This window comes from Nesoenas mayeri (assembly GCF_963082525.1).
Source record: "Nesoenas mayeri genome assembly, chromosome: 23".
Taxonomy (NCBI): Eukaryota; Metazoa; Chordata; class Aves; order Columbiformes; family Columbidae; genus Nesoenas; species Nesoenas mayeri.
The window spans coordinates 763,115-781,400 of NC_137574.1; the positions used below are offsets into that span (position 1 = coordinate 763,115).

At 56.3% G+C, this 18,286-nt stretch overlaps 1 protein-coding gene across 3 annotated transcripts; it reads left to right on the forward strand.

Moving 5' to 3' along the window:
• Positions 1 to 1,071: 1,071 nt before the first annotated feature.
• On the forward strand, positions 1,072 to 18,262 carry LEMD2 (LEM domain nuclear envelope protein 2). Of its 3 annotated transcripts, none has more exons than XR_013923227.1 (10): positions 1,072 to 2,580; positions 3,857 to 3,897; positions 4,577 to 4,652; positions 5,499 to 5,575; positions 6,222 to 6,301; positions 8,290 to 8,435; positions 9,418 to 9,519; positions 9,611 to 9,713; positions 10,615 to 10,933; positions 18,195 to 18,262. XR_013923227.1 is itself a non-coding variant. In XM_080358458.1 (9 exons), exons 1-9 carry the CDS (start codon positions 1,092 to 1,094, stop codon positions 10,763 to 10,765), a joined length of 2,265 nt encoding a protein of 754 aa, XP_080214584.1. In that variant the 5' UTR covers positions 1,072 to 1,091; the 3' UTR covers positions 10,766 to 12,720. The 3 variants fall into 3 exon arrangements, 1 of the variants encoding a protein (XP_080214584.1); XR_013923228.1 differs by having other exon boundaries at positions 10,615 to 11,208; positions 18,195 to 18,243; XM_080358458.1 differs by lacking the exon at positions 18,195 to 18,262 and having other exon boundaries at positions 10,615 to 12,720.
• Positions 18,263 to 18,286: the final 24 nt, after the last annotated feature.

Genomic DNA, 18,286 nt, shown 5'->3' on the forward strand with positions numbered 1-18,286 from the left:
TGCTGCGGTCCCGCTCTGGCAGGACCCCCACGTTCCCACCGCCCCAGCGGGACCCCCACGTTCCCATCACTCCAGCGGGACCCCACGTTTCCATCACTCCAGAGGGACCCTCACATTCCCACCACTCTGGTGGGACCCCCACGTTCCCACCGCCTCAGTGGAACCCTCACGTCCCCACTGCTCTGGTGGGATCCCCATGTTCCCATCACTCCGGAGGGACCCCACGTCCCCACCGCTCTGGTGGGATCCCCACGTCCCCACCGCTCTGATATCACACGTTTGATCACACGAGTGGCGACGCGCAGACAGCCCGCGTGCATCCATCACTACATTTTCATTATCTTTAATTAAATTCTGATATTACGCTATGGTATTTCAGCTGCCTTCATTACTTTTCTTTATAGGCGGCAGCAGGAAAAAGCAATTACTGTACATCACTGCCTTGCCAAAATAAATTTTCAAGTGAGCGGCTGGTGGTGCCGCGGAGGCTGCGGGTCTGGGGAGCCGCCCCCGGCCCCTCAAAGCCAGAGCTTCGCCCCTCAAGCTCCGCCACCGGCAGTGCCCGTTAAACCACCCTCACTTGGCAGCGACCGCGAGGAAAACGTGTGTAGGGGGCGGCAGGCGGCCGGGAAGACACTTCTGCTGGCCAGTGTCCCCAGAGGTGTCAAAGACACTTCTGCTGGTCAGTGTGCCCAAGGGTGTCAAAGACACTTCTGCTGGTCAGTGTCCCCAGAGGTGTCAAACGTCGGTGCAGGTTGGTGGGGATGAGGCGAGAGGGGCTCAACCCCCCTGCCCGACCCTGAGCAGGGAGCGATGGATCGGTAACGCTGCCCGGTCCCAAGCGTTAAGGGAGCTTTGCACTCGGCTTTCCCCGCTCCCCCGTGCCCCCGGGCGCCATTCCCCGCCCGCACAAGATGGCCGGCGCGCTGCCCCTCGACCCTCCCAACATGGCGCCCGCCCCGCCTCCCTTCACAACATGGCGCCGGCCCTCATCCGCCCTTCCCAAGATGGCCGCCCGAGAGGGGCTGCGGCGCGCCCCTCCCAGGCGGTGCCGAGCGCTTCCGGTGGGGCCTGGTGTCCGCGGCGCGGCCATGGCGGAGCTGACAGACGCGGAGCTCCGGAAGGAGCTGATCGCGCTGGGCTACCGGCCGGGGCCCATCACCGCCACCACCCGCAAGGTCTACGCCAAGAAGCTGGCGTGCCTGCAGGCCGAGGCGGCCGAGCCCAGGCGCAGGGGCCAGGCCGCGCCGCCCAGCCCGGGCCGCGGCTCCGCCAGGCCGCAGCAGGCCTCGCCCTCGCGGCAGCGCTCCAGCTTCATCCCCCCGGCCGGGGCCGCCCGCGACAGTGAGGAGGAGGAGGAGGAGGAGGAGGAAGGGGGGCAGCCGCCCGCGTCCCGCTGGGGGACGGCTGGGGAGAGCGGCCGGCTGTCCGGGGGGGACTCGCGGGGGTCCCCCCCGGGCCGGGGCTTCGGCTCCAGCGCGGAGGGCGCGCTGTCCCGGGACGGCCGGGGCGGGCTGAGCCCCTCGGCGCACTGGGGGGTGTCCGCAGAGAGGAGTGGGGGCGCCGGGCTGGGGGCGGCCCCGGGCGGGCTGAGCTCCCCGTCCCCGTGGGGCGCATCCGCGGAGAGGAGCAGGGGCGGCCTGGGGGTGTCCCTGGACGGGTTTCGGGAGCCCGGCTCCACGTCCCAGTGGTACACGGAGAGAAACGAGGCGCTCAGCGTGGGGTCAGAGCCGTCCCTGGACGAGTTTCGGGGCTCAGGCTCCAGGCTGCAGTGGGACATGTCAACGGAGAGGAGCGGGGGGCTCGGCGCTGGGCTGAGGCCGTCCCTGGACAGGTTTGGGGGGTCCAACTCCACGTCCCCGTGGAGCCCGTCTGCAGAGAGAAGCGAGGGGCTCAGCGTCAGGGCGGGCTCAGGGACATCCCTGGACGGGGCTGGGGGGCTGAGCTCCACACCCCTCTGGGGTTCCTCCACGGGCAGGAGTGGGGGCCTCAGCTCCAAAACCCTTTTCAGCGATGAGAGCGTGAGTCTGAAGTCCAGGAGCCATTGGGGCACGTCAGGAGGAGGACTTGGGGGGCAGAGCTCCCGAGCTCAGTGGGACACGGCAGGAGAAAGGAAAGGGCTCTCGAACCCGCCGTGGAGGCGGGACAGCGAGGTGACCCACTGGGGAACCTCGGCGGGATCTGGGGGGTCGAGTTACCGCTTTGGGAGAGGGCAGGAGGACTTGGGTCCCAGCATTGGGAAGGAGGCGGGCAGGGAGCCGGACTCGGGGGGCTGGGGCGGGGGGCTGATGCAGCGGCTCCCCTGGAGGGCTGCGAGCCAGGCGAGGGCTGCGAGCCACGCCGGCCCGGCCCCCGCCAGGTGGTGGGAGACGTCGGGAGCAGGACCGGGAGCAGTGACCTCCCGCCCTCACTTGTTGCGGTCAGCCCCGAAGCAGCAACCGGACGGAAAGCGCAGAGGCCTCGAGTACTACCTCTCCCAGTTCCTTTGCCTCGCCAGCTTTGTGCTGTTCATGATTTTTCTGGGCATCCTCATGGTGAAGATGATTGGGTCGGGCTGGCTTGACAGGAGAGAGGAGAACTGTACGTGCACTGGTTTAATCCTCTTTTTAAACTTTGCTCTTCACTTTTCTTCTTTATTGCTTCCATCACCATCATTTATCGTTCTCATTGCTGTAAGCTGGCATCTCTGCTTCTGTCCTCATTTCAATCTCCCCTTGCCCGTGGGAAACCTTGTTAGTCATGGAAAGTGAGTGAAGTGTCTGCTTTTTTCAAATGAGTTTGGCCTTCGGTTCTTCAGAGCTGTGGGTTTTATGGCGAGTGACGTCCCTGCTAGGCCAAGGATGTGTTTTACAATTGTTCATTGTGTAGCATAATGTCTGTGTAATTGCCCGTTGTGTGTTTTTAGTGTTTAGCGCCTCTGCCAAGCGCAGCCCTTTGTGGCCTCTCCTGGCCGCATGAGGAGCGCGGGGGTTGAGCTGGCAGCGCAGCCGTGGCAGAGCTTCCCCGAGCAGTGGAGAGGGGCCTCCCCACACCCCCTGCGCCACGAGAGCTCCCCAGCTCCAGCAGGCGGAGATACCGATACCGTCCCTTCGGGAGGCCGAGGCCGGGGTGTGGTTGGGCAGGTGCGAGTCCTGCAGCACACACGCTGTGCTGACGGGCGTTTCAGCGCTTTGCGTGCTCTGGGAAAGCTGTTCCCTGCTTTCCCTAGTCCCAATAAAACTGCCCAATGCCCGTGTATTTCTGTTAGATGTTTTGAAATCAGTAGTATTTTGAATCAAGAAATCTTGCGGCACAGCTGCGGGTACTTTAAACTCTGGGGTGGTGGAGGCGGCTGCGGAGCGCGGCTGGTGCGCCCGCGGCCAGCGCCTCTCGGGTGTCAGGGCGGGACGGAGCTGGAAACCGGAGGCCGTCATCTGCAGAGCTAATGGCTCCAGCTGAAATAAATCCTCTGCTTTTGCCTTTAGGAGCCTTGATTTAAATCCCTGTTATCACCATGGTGTCTCAGGTGACCATGGCGTGCAGCGAGTGGCATTACTAGATCGTGAAAGATCAGCAGGTCATAGAGGAACACGAAACATCTACTTAAAAGGAGCTGTTAAAACATTCAGACCCTGTTTTTACTTTCCAGCTGAACAGGATTCATAATTTGTACCCGTTTGATTTGTTTTGCTTTCAGCACTGCCTACCAAAGCAGTGCTTTCAAAGTGCTATTTACATAGCAAGGTGCTGGGTAGAGTGAGATTAAGAATAGCAGCCAGGCTTTAAAGTAGAGCCTTCTTTTAAAAAGATAATTACTTTCTTGATCAAAGCTCTTGTTTTGCAGCCAGCTAATTCGCCTCCCCTTTCTCTCTCACAGTTAATCTCTTGCCTGTGGATTGTGACAAAAGAACAGATGATGTAAGCATATATTTATTTATCTTCAAGTATTGTGGGTAGGGGATTCTCACAGAAGAGTAATTAATTATTCGAGGTAACTTCACCAATATCAGTATCACTGCAAAATTATTAGTTCTATTGTTTTACAGAAAAAAGTGATTTGATGAGTGGGAATTAATGGGCCAGATTAAATTAGGAGTGTATCTGAGACTCTGAAAGATAAAAATTTAAATTCCCAATTATGTGAGTCAATTTCTTTAATAGTTGTAACAGAAGTGAGATTGGTTTGCAATAAAGCTGTGTTCAGCTTTACAATGCAGGATTTAATCCAGCTAATTACCTGTACTCCATCAGAAAGTGTTTGTAGAGCCCCGTTTCTTTTATTCTAATGTATTATTAGGAGAGAGGAAGTTTCATTTTGGATTCAGAGTTGCGGTTAATGTCCCGTGATGCTCTGGAGGCAGAGAACCCGTCTGTGGTCTGTGGGGGGACGGCGGGGGCGTCGTGGCCCGTTCCGGGGGTGTCCCGGCTCGCTTGGCACTCGGAAACTGTAGATTTTGGCTGCAGGTGTGCTCAGTGTGAGCTGGTGGCGCATGGCTGAGCCAAACCCCTCGCTGGTGTTTTGGTTCGGTATTTTTAGCTGGTCTGACCACCGTCCCGTTGCTGCTGTTCATGTGTGTTACCTGTTTCTGCTTTTCAGTTCTGTCAAGCCAAACAGAAGGACGTGCTGATGAACGTGCTGCACGAGCTCTATAACTACTTGTCTGTACAAGCTGGTGAGTTCCAGTTGTCGTTTTAAAGCGTTCGGGAGCGTTCAGCAAACTGCTCTCCCAGCTGCCTGGGCGTTTTTAAGCGCAGCTGGAAGAGAGGGGTGTATGGAACAGGCAGTTCCACTTGAGGAGCTTTGGAAAAAATCACATAATAGAAAAATAGAAAATGATGTGTGTATTTTTATTCTGAGTAGTGCTTAGCTAATGCACTCCTATCACTGTGCTCCTCTGGAGTGGTCCTTATTTGCACTTGATACATTGGGAATTTGAGGTAGAAATGTTCAGCTTTTTAGTTCTTCTCTACCAGCATCTTCAGATTGTCTTCAAGACACTCCCAGAGCCAGTAAGTGTAAGCTGCTGCGTTCTTACAAACAAGGCCACTTAAGGAATTGCAGCTCTCTGCTGAGACGTGGCGGCTGGCGACGCGGGGCAGGGGCAGCCAGCACGGCGGTGCCGCACTAACCCGGACCCGTGTGTGTGCTGGGGGCGCTGGGCAGAGGGCAGAGCTGGACCGCGGCTCCTTAGAAGCATTTCCAGTGCTGAAGGTTGACCCAGCAGCGCCGGCCGTGGCGCCGCAGGGGCAGCCCCTCTGCAGGGCTGGTTATGTGCTCCGCAACGGGGACTGATGGGAGTTTGTCCTCTCTCTCTGTGCTGAGTAGATCACACACTGAACCGTGATGTTCGATGGCCCTTATCCAGCCTATACACTCTGGCTGAGCATTTTATTAATAGTCACAATCTTATCAGCCTGTAGTATAAATCTTACCTTGTAATCATTTTGCCTGGAGCTATAGCTGATTTTAAAGGATAGTATTTTTCCCAAACATTATTTCTCTTTGACGTTTTCACCAGGTAATTTTGAATGTGGAAACCCTGAGAATCTAAAAAGCAAATGCATTTGGGTTAGTGAAGCGAAGGATCACGTGGTGGTGAGTAAGCTGCGAACAGCTATTGTTATAACACAGTGCTTAGTCTCTTATAAAGCAATAAATAATAGATACTAAAGTGATTCGCCATCTGTTTTCCTTCCTCATCCTGTTTTGATCCTTTCCCATCTCTCTGTCTTCCCCTTTGGCCAGTCCTGTTCTCAGCAGTTCTTTGGAAAATAATCTTCTCCTACCTCTGTGATTCAGCCCCTGTAAATCTAACGTAATGGTCTGCTGTTTCACCACAGCCATCAGTCTCTGAAAGCAGACGTGTCCCTCACTCAGGGCTGGGCAGAAGAAGGATTTTTCTATACCCCAAAGTGTCAGAAAACAGACTGCTTTGATGTAGCATTCCATTTCTTTCATGGTAAACTGTCAGTAAGATTATGTTGTGTATTTAGTGGTTAGTCTTAACAGGCTGGATAGTGTTATTTTACAGAGTGTTTCATGCATCATCTGCCACAGGCAGAAGGCTTCAGTTGAGCTGGACCTTCAGATTTTGTTTCTCTTCCTCCAGTTTGCAGAATTATGATTAGAATTAACCTAGGGACAGAGCGTATAGAATTAACGCTCCTGCCACCGTAATGACATAATGTTATTCAGTATTTTAAATGAACGGAGAAGTAACCCTGTGATTTCTTCTGAACAGAATGTAACTGGTAGTTCCCCACAGAAGTTTGATGCTGCCCTGGACTGGATACTAAACAGCAACAAGGATTTAGGAATACAGTAAGTGGAAGCTCACGGTGTGGAAGTTGTTTCTGGGTGTTGGCTGGTACCTCATTTGACGTCCTCTGTGCTGCGCCCTGGAAGCTCCCAAACCCCGTTACACTGGGAAGAGCAGCTGGAATCGGCCGTGTCACTGTGTCCCAGACGCAGCTGCAGCACAACCCGGCAACTGGGCTCGTTCTGGGGGGGCTGTTCCCAGCCTCCGCGCGGGGGACGTTGTGTTCACGAAACGCTGTCGTGCCACGCGTTGGGGTCCTTTGCAGCGAGTCCCATGAGCAGGAGAGGAGGACGGGCTGTTGAGCAGTGTCTGCTCTGTGATGGCCGTTGTCTTTCTGGCAGGACACACGGTGCATGTTAAAATGAACGTTCTATGGAGGGTGTTGGTCAGTCCTCAGTTGGGCCTTTTTCTCCGGGGTTTCTCAGCTGGCAGTCTCTTCAGTACATGAGAAATTGCAGAAATGCTGTTTTTTTCAGGTGAAAAATAAATCATTTGGGCCATAACCTAATGAAAGGCTGTTATCCAGAGTCCGCAGACATCATTATCTTCCTCCAGGAAGTGTGGGCTGCCTCTAGTCTGTGTTAACTCTGAAGTCCAACATTTGTTTGCATTTTAACATTGCTAAATGCATCTGATGAGGCACGTTGTAACAGTGGTACTGCTGTCGTTGGTGGGCAGCGCTCCTGTGAGTCCCCACTGCGTGGCTTTTCTCTAAAGTAATATCCGCAGCTCCTGCTGTGAGGTGAGGATCAGGCAGCGGCTGCTGCGTGGTGGCTGCTGCATGGCACGTTCCCGGCACAGGACAGAGTTTGGGTGACAGGTTTGCATTTGGACGTGGGCCGGGATCCAGCACTTTCAAATTCATATTTTTATACAGGAACGCTGCTTATGTCCTGAGCCTTGTCATACAATATACTCCCATTTTTTATTTTCATAATTAGCAGCTCTGCCGGCTGGATCCACTTTGGCGGAAGCTGCGTGGCGTGCACAATGAGCGTTTAAAAACCTGCGGGTGGCACTTCTAGCAAATGCTACGTGAGATTATTTTTCTAGGTGCTAGTCTGAGAGGCAGAGCTGAAAATGAGCTCTGCGCTGGGTGATTCTGCTGCATATTTTAAATGTTTTCACGGAATTTGGGTTGTAAATAAGACAAGGGGGTGGGCAACAACCGCGCGTCACCAGCCACTGTGGAATCCAGTAACCAAATACAGGCTGGCAGCTGTCTGGGAGCTCTGCGCCGGGAAATTGAGAAAATGTCTTTGTCTAATGGGTTATTCATTGCAAACCCAGAATGAATTAGTAGCTTAAAAAATAAAATCCCCGCTAGTCCAGTTGCTGTGAGTGTGATGGCTCTCATGTGGATTGCTTGCTGCCTGTTGGCGCAGTGTCTGATGAGGAAACAGCATTGGTGTGGGTCTGGGTGTAAAGAGAGGAGTTAAAGGCACGTCGGGTAGTGCGGCGGCTGTGTAGAAATGATTTTCAGGTGTTCCGGATTCTGCCCTGAGTGCTTTCCGAGGTGAGCCCGTGTCTCGCTGCAGATGCAGCTGCTGCGCTGTCACGTTTGCAGCTGAACCGTGTGTCCCGGGGAGAGCAGCGCGGCCTCGCGGCCTTTCGCGCTCCCTCCGCTGTCCCTGCCCTTGCTGCGGAGTGGCTCAGTAAACATCGCCATCGCTCTGCGCTGGGAGGTGGGAATCCAATTTAAAGTTTAATCTTCTGCACGCCGAGAGGTGCTGTCAAAGAGTATGCAGAGGGAGACTTCACTTTACCAGTGGGAGTTCCAGCCCTGCTGCCTTTTCTAAAGCCATATCTATTCCTCGCTAAGCAGCCAGTCCCAAAGTGTTCTGGAAAGAGGAGCTGCAAATGCCGGTGTATTTTGCACGCGGCATACAGAACCAGTTACTGCAGCCGCAGTGTGTTTTCCTCGGCTTGATTAAAGACTGCAGTCGGGTGTCTGCTCTGCTCAGTGAAGCTGTTCTGCCTCTTCCCGCAGGTTGAAAGGCAAAGACCCGTCGGGAGCGGTGCGCAGCGTGCGCGACGTGTTCTGCCTGGAGTCGGCCCACCCGCAGATGGGGCTGGGCTGCCGCTTCCGCCGCGCCGTGGTCGCCGCCATCACGAACCTTTTCCTGTTCTTCTGGAGTAAGTGGTCGGTGCAGCGATCGGCCTGTCCCCTGCTAGCTGTAGAGCGCAGCCCGTGTGCGCACAGACGCTCTCCCAGCCACATGAAATTACTAGCAGAGCTGAAATAAATATGCTGATGAATTAATTTCTAATTAACCTTTGTTCTGGTGGCAGAGGGAGACCTGTAGACGTGCTCTTGTGCTGAGTGCTTAACACTTAGGTTAAATCAGCAAGCTGATTAGCTCTCTGGGTATTCCTTGGGAACCCATTACTATGGGCTGCAAAATAAGTGTGTTAACCTGCCCAAAAGATTCTTTTATTCTTTCTGTTCTTGCACTAAGCTGCAGAGTCTTCTAGCCTCTTTAATAATGACTTGTAGCACTTTGGTGTTAGAGGTTTTATTGGAGCAGTCTGTCATGCCCCAGCTGAGACAGAGGTCTCTCTGAGCAAGGTGATAACGAGTGTTGACTGGAAGAGTTTATAATCCAGCCAGACAAGGTGGGGGTGAAAGGGGATAGTTATGTTTATTGTAGGGACTGGGATACTAAAGTTAGCTCATGTTGTAACGGGGGCATTTGTCAATGCTAAACCTCCAATATAGAACTGAATTTTGGCTGGCGCTGGCGCCCCAGGCTTTATTTCCTTATCAAGCAGCTATCGTCGGAGCAGCGGAGCTTGACAGGCTTCCCAAGTGATTATTGTAGAGGAGGCCTCTAGCAAGAGATAGCTCTGGGACTTGGGGAATTGAGGCCCTGTGCCTGTGCTGAGGTTTCTAGGGGGAGGAAAGCTCCGTGCTGAGGCCTCACGACCACCCCTCCCCACACCCCACGGGCTCCGGTGCTGCGGGGGGCTCGGGTGCTGCGCCGGTGAGCAAAGTGAATGGGGTGGACTCGGTTCCAAGCGGGCCTGGGGAGCAGGGGGTGAAAACTGCCCCAGGGGAGAGGCAGCAGCAGAAATAAAACTGCCAGTTATTGAATTCCCTTTGTTTTTATTCTTCCAGGTCTGATAACTCTTTGGGGGATCCAGCTCTTCCTTAGGTATCGCTGGCGGAAGATGGAGGAAGAGGAACAAGCCATGTATGAAATGGTGAAGAAGATCATAGGTAGAATCCCGTAGCTCTGTAGATGCAAGTAGCCCTGTGCTCCCCTCTGCAGTGTTGGCATCTCTCACCGTTTTGTCCTCCTGCCCTCCAGCTGTTGTCCACGACCACTATAAGGAATGGGAACGGAATCTGGAGCGTTACCCCTATGTCGGCATTTTCCACGTTCGGGACAGCCTCATCCCTCCGCAGAGCAGGTGAGCTGAGCTCGGCCCTGTGGCAGCGCCGGCGGCGCGATGTCATCGGCTCGGCTGAAAAACAGTCAGGGCCAACGGACCATGGGCAGACAAGTGATGGGAAGCTGGGCTGCAGGAAGAGTCCGTCAGCCCTTTCAGTTTAGAAGGGATTTTGACATAACTCAGGCTGCGTCGTAACCTGCTGTGGATTAATGTGACAGGCCCGGGGCTGATATTTCGTGCAGTCACACAGGTGTGTTGTCACTGTCCTATCAAACAGTAATTGGATTTTGTTTTGCTCGGGCATGGAGCATCTGATTTTCTCTCCATCTAACGTGTGTAGGGCGCCATCGTCTTTCTCAGCTGCCGTACCTTATTCTCCAGACAGGTGCTGTGCTTTTCAGAGCAAACTTTTGCCACAAGTCCATCGGGGTACTGGGGGCACGTGCTGCAAAGCCTTAACCACCCTCACTCCTTATCAACCACTGGACTCCTTTCCCTGCTGGTGGTAATTTCAGCTGGTTTCAGTTGATCCGTGTGTGTGTGGTGGCCAGAACATCCAGGCACTGATTTAAAACTGAGGTGAACTTCAGTTTGTCCTCCCTGGTCTGAGAGATCTATGCACATGCAGGGGTGAGGACAGTCTGCTGATTGAGTCCCTTTGCAATACAAATGGAGCTTGGAATTCAGGGCGCTCGTCAGTGACTGGTGCTGACAGAGGGTCTGGTCCTCCTGCCCCAGGCAGGATCGCTCTGTTCATGCTCTGGCCTGAAATCGCCTCTAAACCAGAATTCTGGTTTAATCTCCTCTGCTGTCTGCACAGGGAACAGGAGGCAGCTCGCGGCACCTCGATAAGCAGCCAGAGTCGTTGTGAGCACAATGAGGGTATGATTCTAATTTATTTTCTTGCTATTTCTTGCAGAAAAAAAATGAAGCGAGTCTGGGAGAGAGCTGTGGATTTCCTGGCGTCCAACGAGTCGCGGATCCAGACAGAGTCGCACAGAGTAGCAGGAGAAGATATGCTGGTGTGGAGATGGACTCAGCCTTCATACGTCTCGGATTCAGAGCACTGAAGAGCAGCAGAGGTGGAGCAGCTGTGCACACGGACCTTGCGAGGGGACGGTCCCTCCTCTGGCGGTGGGCAGGAGCAGGTCCCGGTCCCACCTCCTGGGGCAGGGGGCTGCGCGGTGTCTGCTCTTCCTTCTGCAAACCCCCACACACAAACATTCAGGGCAATAATGGTGAGTTGGAAAGAAGACGGGCTTGAGCTGAAATTGCAGCGCAGCGCGCTTTCCAGCAGGCACCCGGCTTCCGTAGGCAAGCAAACCTACAGCAACCGTTGGAAAGGAAACAAAAAGCATACCTGATGTCGAGGGACTGAGGGGCTCTCTGACAAAGCGTGGGTGTTGAAAATTTGACCTCAATTCTGCAAAGGCCAACTGGCGGCAGCATCCATCAGGGAATGTGTTCAAAGAAGATTACCATTTCCCATGGAAACATTAGGGTGGCAGTTAAGGTGCGTTTTGTTAGAATTTGTTTTTATCTGTACAAAGACAGTGATGAAAGCACTTGGTGCTTCCTAACGAGGAACATGTCTGTGTCGGCTTCAGCCTTTGTACATGGGAAGAGGAGGAAGAGTCAGGTGAAGCCGGTGCTAGAGGGAGGGCAGCCCGACGTACCCTGGTGCTCTGGGCTGGCTTGGAGGGTGGTTGTGACCCTGTTACACTTTTTCAGTCTGCAGTCTGTGTGCTTTATGATTTCTGGGGGGTGGGGGGAGTTTGGGTGGAAAATAGAAGATATAGGAAGCTTCAGCAAGCGCTTTCTTGTGGCTGCAGCCAGGGAACGGCTCCACGGGCTATTGAGGAGCAGCTTTGGAAAGGGAACCGGGGCTGAACGTCCGTGTTTATCCCGGGCAGCTGCGGTGTGTGTGCTCGAGTCAGCGCAGACGTGCCCTGCGCCGAGGTCAGAGGGGCTGCAGGGCAGTGTTCCTGCGGCCTCTCGACAGGCACAAGGAGCAGCGATCAGTCTGTTCATGCTGCCGGCCTCGCGTTTTGTGTCTGTAATCATTTGGTTACTTAAATTTCTTTTATGTCCAGCAAAGGCGTGTTTGTTTCAAAGAAAGTCACAGCAGTGTGTGGCAGTTTAGGCTCGGCAGAGATCCTGCTAATCTGCTCTTCTCAGTATTGTCAAACATCTGTCCAGCTCATCAGGAAGACAGCGGGGACCAGGCTCATTGCTGGCACAGCTGGTGGAACCTGCGGCGGGGGGGCAGCACTGCCGCCAACCCGTGGAAGCCGCGGCTGCTGTTCTGCTCAGCATCCCGGGCGCGGGTTTGTGTCCGTCCTCTGCAGTTCTGGGTTGGCTTGGATGGTGCGGAGCCCCGCTCCCCGCGCCGCCAGGGCCCCGGTCCCCGCTCCCCGCGCCGCCAGGGCCCCGCTCCCCGCTCCGCAGGCTGCCAGTGCCGTTGCAAAGTGGGTTCCTTGTGCCAGGCCCTGCTCAGCTCCCGCTGGGAACTCTGCTTGGGGGTTCCAGCACTGCACTCGTGGGCATGAACCGAACCAGGGGAGAGCAGATTTCTCCAGGAATAAAACACAGGGAGGTTTTTCCCATGCGAGGGGAAACATCCTGCGTGGAGGCGACTCTTGCCCCTGTTTTTTGTGGTTGCCCAGGCGGGGTGTCTGGGGCTCCCCAGTCGTCTGTGGGGCCGTGAGCAGCTGCTGCCGCTGTTCATGGAGTGAGGGGTAAAGTGAAGACAACCTTCATTCTTCTAAAATGTTGTGACGAGATCTTCGCTGCTGCCATAGCAGTTTTTGCAAACACCGGTGCCTACATTCTTAAGCCTTCTTAAAGCATTTGTGGGGCTTAGGTTAGCTTTTTTAGCCGTCCAAACCCAGGAGTGAAGAGGCAGGCGTTGCAGTCATCTTTTTGTATTAAACTTGGTTTTGTAGAGTGAATTTCACTGGCTTGGTGCTGTTTATTATATGTTCAATTTAGCTCTGTAAAACAATATATAAAATAAATTTATTACAAACAATTCGTTAGCTTTATTTTTATGGAGGAGTCACAGATTGTTCCAGCTGCTTTCGCTCATGCAGATCAAATAGATCCTGCTCCAGGGAGCTCGCGGTTTCTAAGAATAAGACCGAAGACAGCACGAGGGTTGCGTGACAGCCTGATGAGACGGCGTGGGTCCGTGCGGCACGCGGTGAGCCGGCGCAATAGCCGGCGGCCTCCAGTGTTGGGTTGCAAATGAAATGTGTGTTTGGGGAGTAGCCGGCGTTACGCAGACGTGTGTGTGGAGAGCAGTTGGCTTGTTCAGCTGCGTTTCATAGAGACTGACAGCTCGGAGGGTTGTGAAACTGTCAGTGTCAGTTGAGCGGGGGGTCGGTGTTGCTGTGGCCGGTAATAACGCGGTTGTGTGAAGCGGGGCCCGGGGTGCTGAGGCCGGTGACCCAGCGCAGGGGCCTGGGAGCCGCACAGGCACGTCCTGCGGGCGACTCCACGTTGGTGCGAGGGCCCGTTTTCCTGCGCGTTTCCAGTTCATCCCTCAGCCGGGCGTCAGTGACTCAGAGCACGAGCCACCGCGAGCCTCGGCGTCTTCCCGCTCTGCTCCTGCGGCGGCACGTTCCTGAATCATCGTTGTGTAACTTCCATGGCCGCGGGTGACTCACTCGTGTTTGGTTAGAGAAACGCTTAACGAATCCCATCACGTAGGTCTGGGTGGCAAAGGGGGAGGTTTCCAGGGGCGCAGGAGGTGGCTCCGACGTGCCCGGGACATCGGGGGCCCGGCCGCCTCCTCGGGGCTGGGCCGTTGTGACAGGAACTAAGGGCACGTGAGGCTCCATCCTCTGCACCCGCGTTCCTCTTCAGCTGCTTTTCCCCACTTGGGTTGCTAAGTTACAGCTGAAATACAGTCAAGGTTAGGAAACAGTCTTCAGTTTGGTGTGATTGCATGTGCCAGAGGATGTTTGCTTTGAACCGAGCTGCCATGATGTTTCCTGCCACAGGCTCCCCCGTGTCCCTCCCGTCATGCTCTGTCCCCAGAGCTGCGCTGTTCTCCCGCCGCGCTCGCTGCGAGCTCCTGTTGTTCTGCGTGAGCCGCACGGAGCGGCCTGCAGCCCCGCAGCTTCCCGGCAGCTTCCCTGCAGCTTCCCCGCAGCTTCCCTGCAGCTTCCCCGCAGCTTCCCGGCAGCTTCCCGGCAGCTTCCCGGCAGCCCAGGTGTGTTCAGAGAAGGGGGAATAGCGGGTTCCTCACCCTGCCCCGCTCCCCGTACAACCAGAGCTGCTAAATCCCGCTCCCACTTTCTTGCAAAGTATTAAGTGTCTATAAATAAATCCTCCAATGGGGCTGACAAAGCCAGCGCAGCCCCTTACTGTCAAAAAGGAAAACATGTACCAACAAGGAATCTAAAATAAAATTTGCCCTTCGTGTTTTCATTTCCTGCTTCCATTTAAAGGCTCTCCCGTTAAACGTTTTGTCTCCCGCTGAGGTGACAGCTGATGCTGCGCCTTATTTACGGGCGCAGGGCTGGGGCGCTGTGCCAGTTCTCCTGGAAGGATCAGCGTGAACCGGAGCGCAGCACGGCCAGTGAGTCCTGGCGCTGGAGCAATCGCTGCCAGCGCCGCCCCGGCACTCCCACCCGCTCCGCTCAGCCTCCCGGAGCGGCCTCCAGGTAGGTGTTGCGAAACGCTTGCATGGCCGTAATGAACGGACCCTGGGGACAGAAGAGCGAGGGCTGAGTCCCGCGGGCTCTGACAGGGGACCAGACACCAGCGCTCACCTCAAAGTAGCAAGTTCTGTTTGCAGGGACACTCGTGCGAGGCTGGTGATGGCTGGTGCAGAGCCCACGGTGTCTCTGGATTGGCTCCAGGACAAGGAGAAGCCCCATGTGTTGTGGCAACTTCACTTGGCCAGGGGCAGAGCGTGGGCTGTGCCCTGCGGGAGGCCCCGTGTCCCCCTTCCCCCTGTCCCCTGCCCCAGCTCCTGGCAGCGCAGCGGCTCCCTGGGACATGTTTTCGGGTGGCACGAGGACACCGGAGCCTTTGCTGATGTCCCCTGTGACGGAGGAGACCACCTGCCCCGTGTCACTTCACAGGGACCTCCCGCAGGGTTCAGTGTTGACATCGTGGCTCCAAAACAGCTCGCGGGACGCAAGCAGCGCCAGCGAGGGCTGAGAGCCGGGCGCGGGGCCGGCCCCCCGTAAAACAGCTCGAAACCGGGGCCGGGCTGTCCCCACGCTCCCCATGAGCCGTTCGCTCTGTCCCGCAGCATCGCGCTCCTCTTGCCGCCTCCCTGCCGCCATCGCAGCCTCTGCCCCGTCCTCCCGCCCCGCCGTGTTTTTCCCGCACAGGGAGCAAAACGCTGTGGTTTTAATTCCTTTTTTTTTCTGGGGGCTAATAACTGTTGTTTCCCCTGAGAGCCGACTGCGCGGGGAGCAGAGCGCGGCCATGCTTTCTGGGGCGCCTCGCACCGACCCCTTCTCCCTCCACCCCTCGCACACGCGGCTTTGCCTCCCCCGGCACCCGCGGGCGCCTCTCCTGCCCGCTCAGCCGCCAGCCGGACATTCCAGGCGCAGGGTCAGCTGGTGGCACAAGTGCCCGGGGCTCCCCTGCTCCCTCATTCTCAGCCGCCGAGTGCAGGGAGCAGCAGCGGGACCCGTGGAACGGGCAGCGCCCGAGCCCCCGCGCCCCCGCAGGTGAGGTCCTGGGCTCCTGCAGCACCCGCCTGCCCGGGTGCCGTGGATTCGGGCAGGAGGGGCCAGCGCTTGGGTTTGGGGAGCGAGTGGGATTTCCTCAGGAAGAACCAGCGCTTGATTTGGGGGAGCAAGCGGGATGTGGTCAGGAAGGCTCTGAGCAGAGCTGTGGCTGGTGGGAAGGGACAGGAGCGAGGGGACAGCCGGCACCCGGGGCTGGTGACAACCTCTGCAGCGACCCGGGGTCTGCAGAAAACGAGCCTGGTGGCTTTTGGCTCTGTTGTGTCGCCTCGTGGCGTCGCCGTAAAGCGCGGGGCTGGGCGGCAGAGGGGCAGGTGCTGTTTGGTGGCGTCAAAGGCAGGAATGGGGCTGGGGGGTGAGAGGGGCCGTGCCCTTTCTTGCCGGACAGTGGCACCGTGTCCCCCATCCCCAGCGCTGCTGGCAGCTCCAGGCTGGCTCCCCCCATCCCAAGGGACGTTCCCGTGTCCCACGGGGACACTCAGCCCTCGCCAGCCCCACTGACACTGGCACTGTCTCCCAGTGCCCGCGTAGCCCCGGGGATGGGCAAGGGGTTGTGAGCGGGTGCCAGCCCCCCATAATGCGACCCACATCCCTCCCCATCGACCCTGCTGCTCCCCACAAAGCAGCCAAATCGATCCTCCGCGCAGCAAAGTGAACCTTCGTGTCCTCTTCGTGAGGGACGTGGGGACCACTCAGCAACTTCACAAACATCATTTTCTCTCACGACCGGGGTGTGTGACACTGAGATCAGACTGAGGTGTGTGACACTAAGACCATGGGCTGGCGCTCACAGAGCACTTGTTGTTCAATTGATTCTGGTTTTAACATTCCAAAGCATTTCTGCTCGGAGGGTCCTGGCCCTTCGGGAGCCGCGGGCCGGTGCCGTCCGCCGGTGTCAGACCTGGAGCCGCAGCGGTTCTGCCGGGATGGGACCAAGTGACACTAATTAAAGATTAGGGAATTTAATCTGCCTGATTCCTTCTGGCTGTGTTTAGCATTGGGAATAAATAACCGGTTCAGCTCGCACTCTTTTGGCATTTGGCCCTGAAGGAGGGCGGGAGGAGGTAACGGGACCCGGCACCCGTGTCCCCGAAAGCCCCAGCACTGGGGAAATGCAGCGATGGGTCTGTGTCTGTGTCTGTGTCAGGGCAGCGATGGGTCTGTGTCTGTGTCTGTCGGGGCAGCCGTGGGTCTGTATGGGCGGGGAGGGACGTTCTGGTGCCGCTGGGAGATGCAGATGTTTTAAAACATCTGGGTTTTGTTTTCTGGAGAGGGGAGTTCCCTATGCAGAGCAGCATTTTCCTGCCCCCGTAGTTTCTGATTCAGCTTCATCTGCAGTGCCTGGGTTGCCTTTTTTTTTTTTCTAGAGGAAAAATATCCAAGGTTCCTGGTTCTGAGGATACAGTTTTATCTGTAATTCCATGTATTTTTGGTGACGTAAATCCCCCGGGCGCCCGCGGCAGCTCGGGCGCAGAGGTGATTTGTTTCGGGAGTGTCGTGTTTCAGAGCCGCTCGGTGAGGGTTTGCGGCAACATTCATCTGCTCCGAACGGACAAGCTGCTTCCCAGCAAAACCTCCATGGGCAGAGCCCCTTTCCCCACCGCAGACCCTGCCCTGAGTGCGCTTGACAGAAACAATAAGAGCCTTAGCAAATTGCGGGTTTTTTCCCCAACTCTCTTTGCGTTACCAAGGTCGCCGGGATTTTCAGTGTGTTGTGTCAGCCTTGGCCTGTCTCCGAAGCGATAAATACCGATTGGAGTCACGTTGCGCTCCAGAGAGGTGCTGTGACAAATCCGCTCGCTTTTCGCTTTTGGCTTCTCTCCTTTTTTTTTAAGGTGGGGAGGAGAGAGAGAAAAAACCAAACCCACACAAGAAAGCTCCGGCTTTCAATGCAGAAACCCTCTCTGAAAGTTGCTGCAACTTAACAAAATGGTAAATGCTTTTATTAACTTCTCGACAAGCGCTGGAGAGCTCCTTTCTCGGCGGCTGAAAGGCTCTCATCTGAGCGCCCCGGCTTTGTGCCGCGCGCTGGTAATTGTAGAGCAGAAATTCCTCCCCCAGGTGTGAGGGGATGAAATAATAGAAAAACGGGCCGGGGGGGTAAAACCACCTTGAGGGAGGTGAGGGAGCCGCTCGGTGTTTCGGGTGGGAGGGGCTGCCCCTCCTGTGCCTCCGTCCCCCTGCAGCCCCCCCTCCGGCACACAACAAAAGGGGCGCCTGCGCCGGGGCTCGTGTGCCCCGCTCTAATTGCAGCGGGAAGCGGAGCAGCCGCGCGTTGGCTCTTGGTGCAGGCTGCGGGATCCGCTGTGTTTCAGGCTGGAGCTCCCCGGCCGGGCTGCGGGTTCTCTGCAAGGGGCAGGAGATGCTGCTGAGCCCATGGGCTGCACGGGGGGTGAGCTCACACGGGCTTTGTCAATAAACCTGCTTTGCAAGGACTGTCCTGGCTTGGGAAGGACTGAGAGCATCGCTAACGCTGTCTCGCAAGACAGCCTGGGGCTGCTTCACAGCAAGGGGTGTCCTTAATGCAGAGTATTAATAACCCAGCGCTGCTGGTCCTGGGGACGTCCCGATCCAGCAGCTCTGGTGAGGCCACAACCTTCACTTGGTAGCTCCGCTCAACCATTCCCTTCTGTTTCTTCTGCCCCAAACAGGTCTAAATCGGGCCTTTTCTGGACCCCCCCTTTCAGCCCCATGGCACCTAAAGATCCCGCCCCGCCAGCCCGGGGTGCCGCTGGCTCTGCCGTGTCTCGTCCCCCTTTCTCACGCTCCTCCGTACTCTGTTTTGCAGACACCGCCGGTGACAACCCGGAGCGGGCACCGAGTGCTCTGAGCCCCCCGAGCCCCCGCCGCTGCCGCTGAGGAGGAACAAGCCCCCGTCCG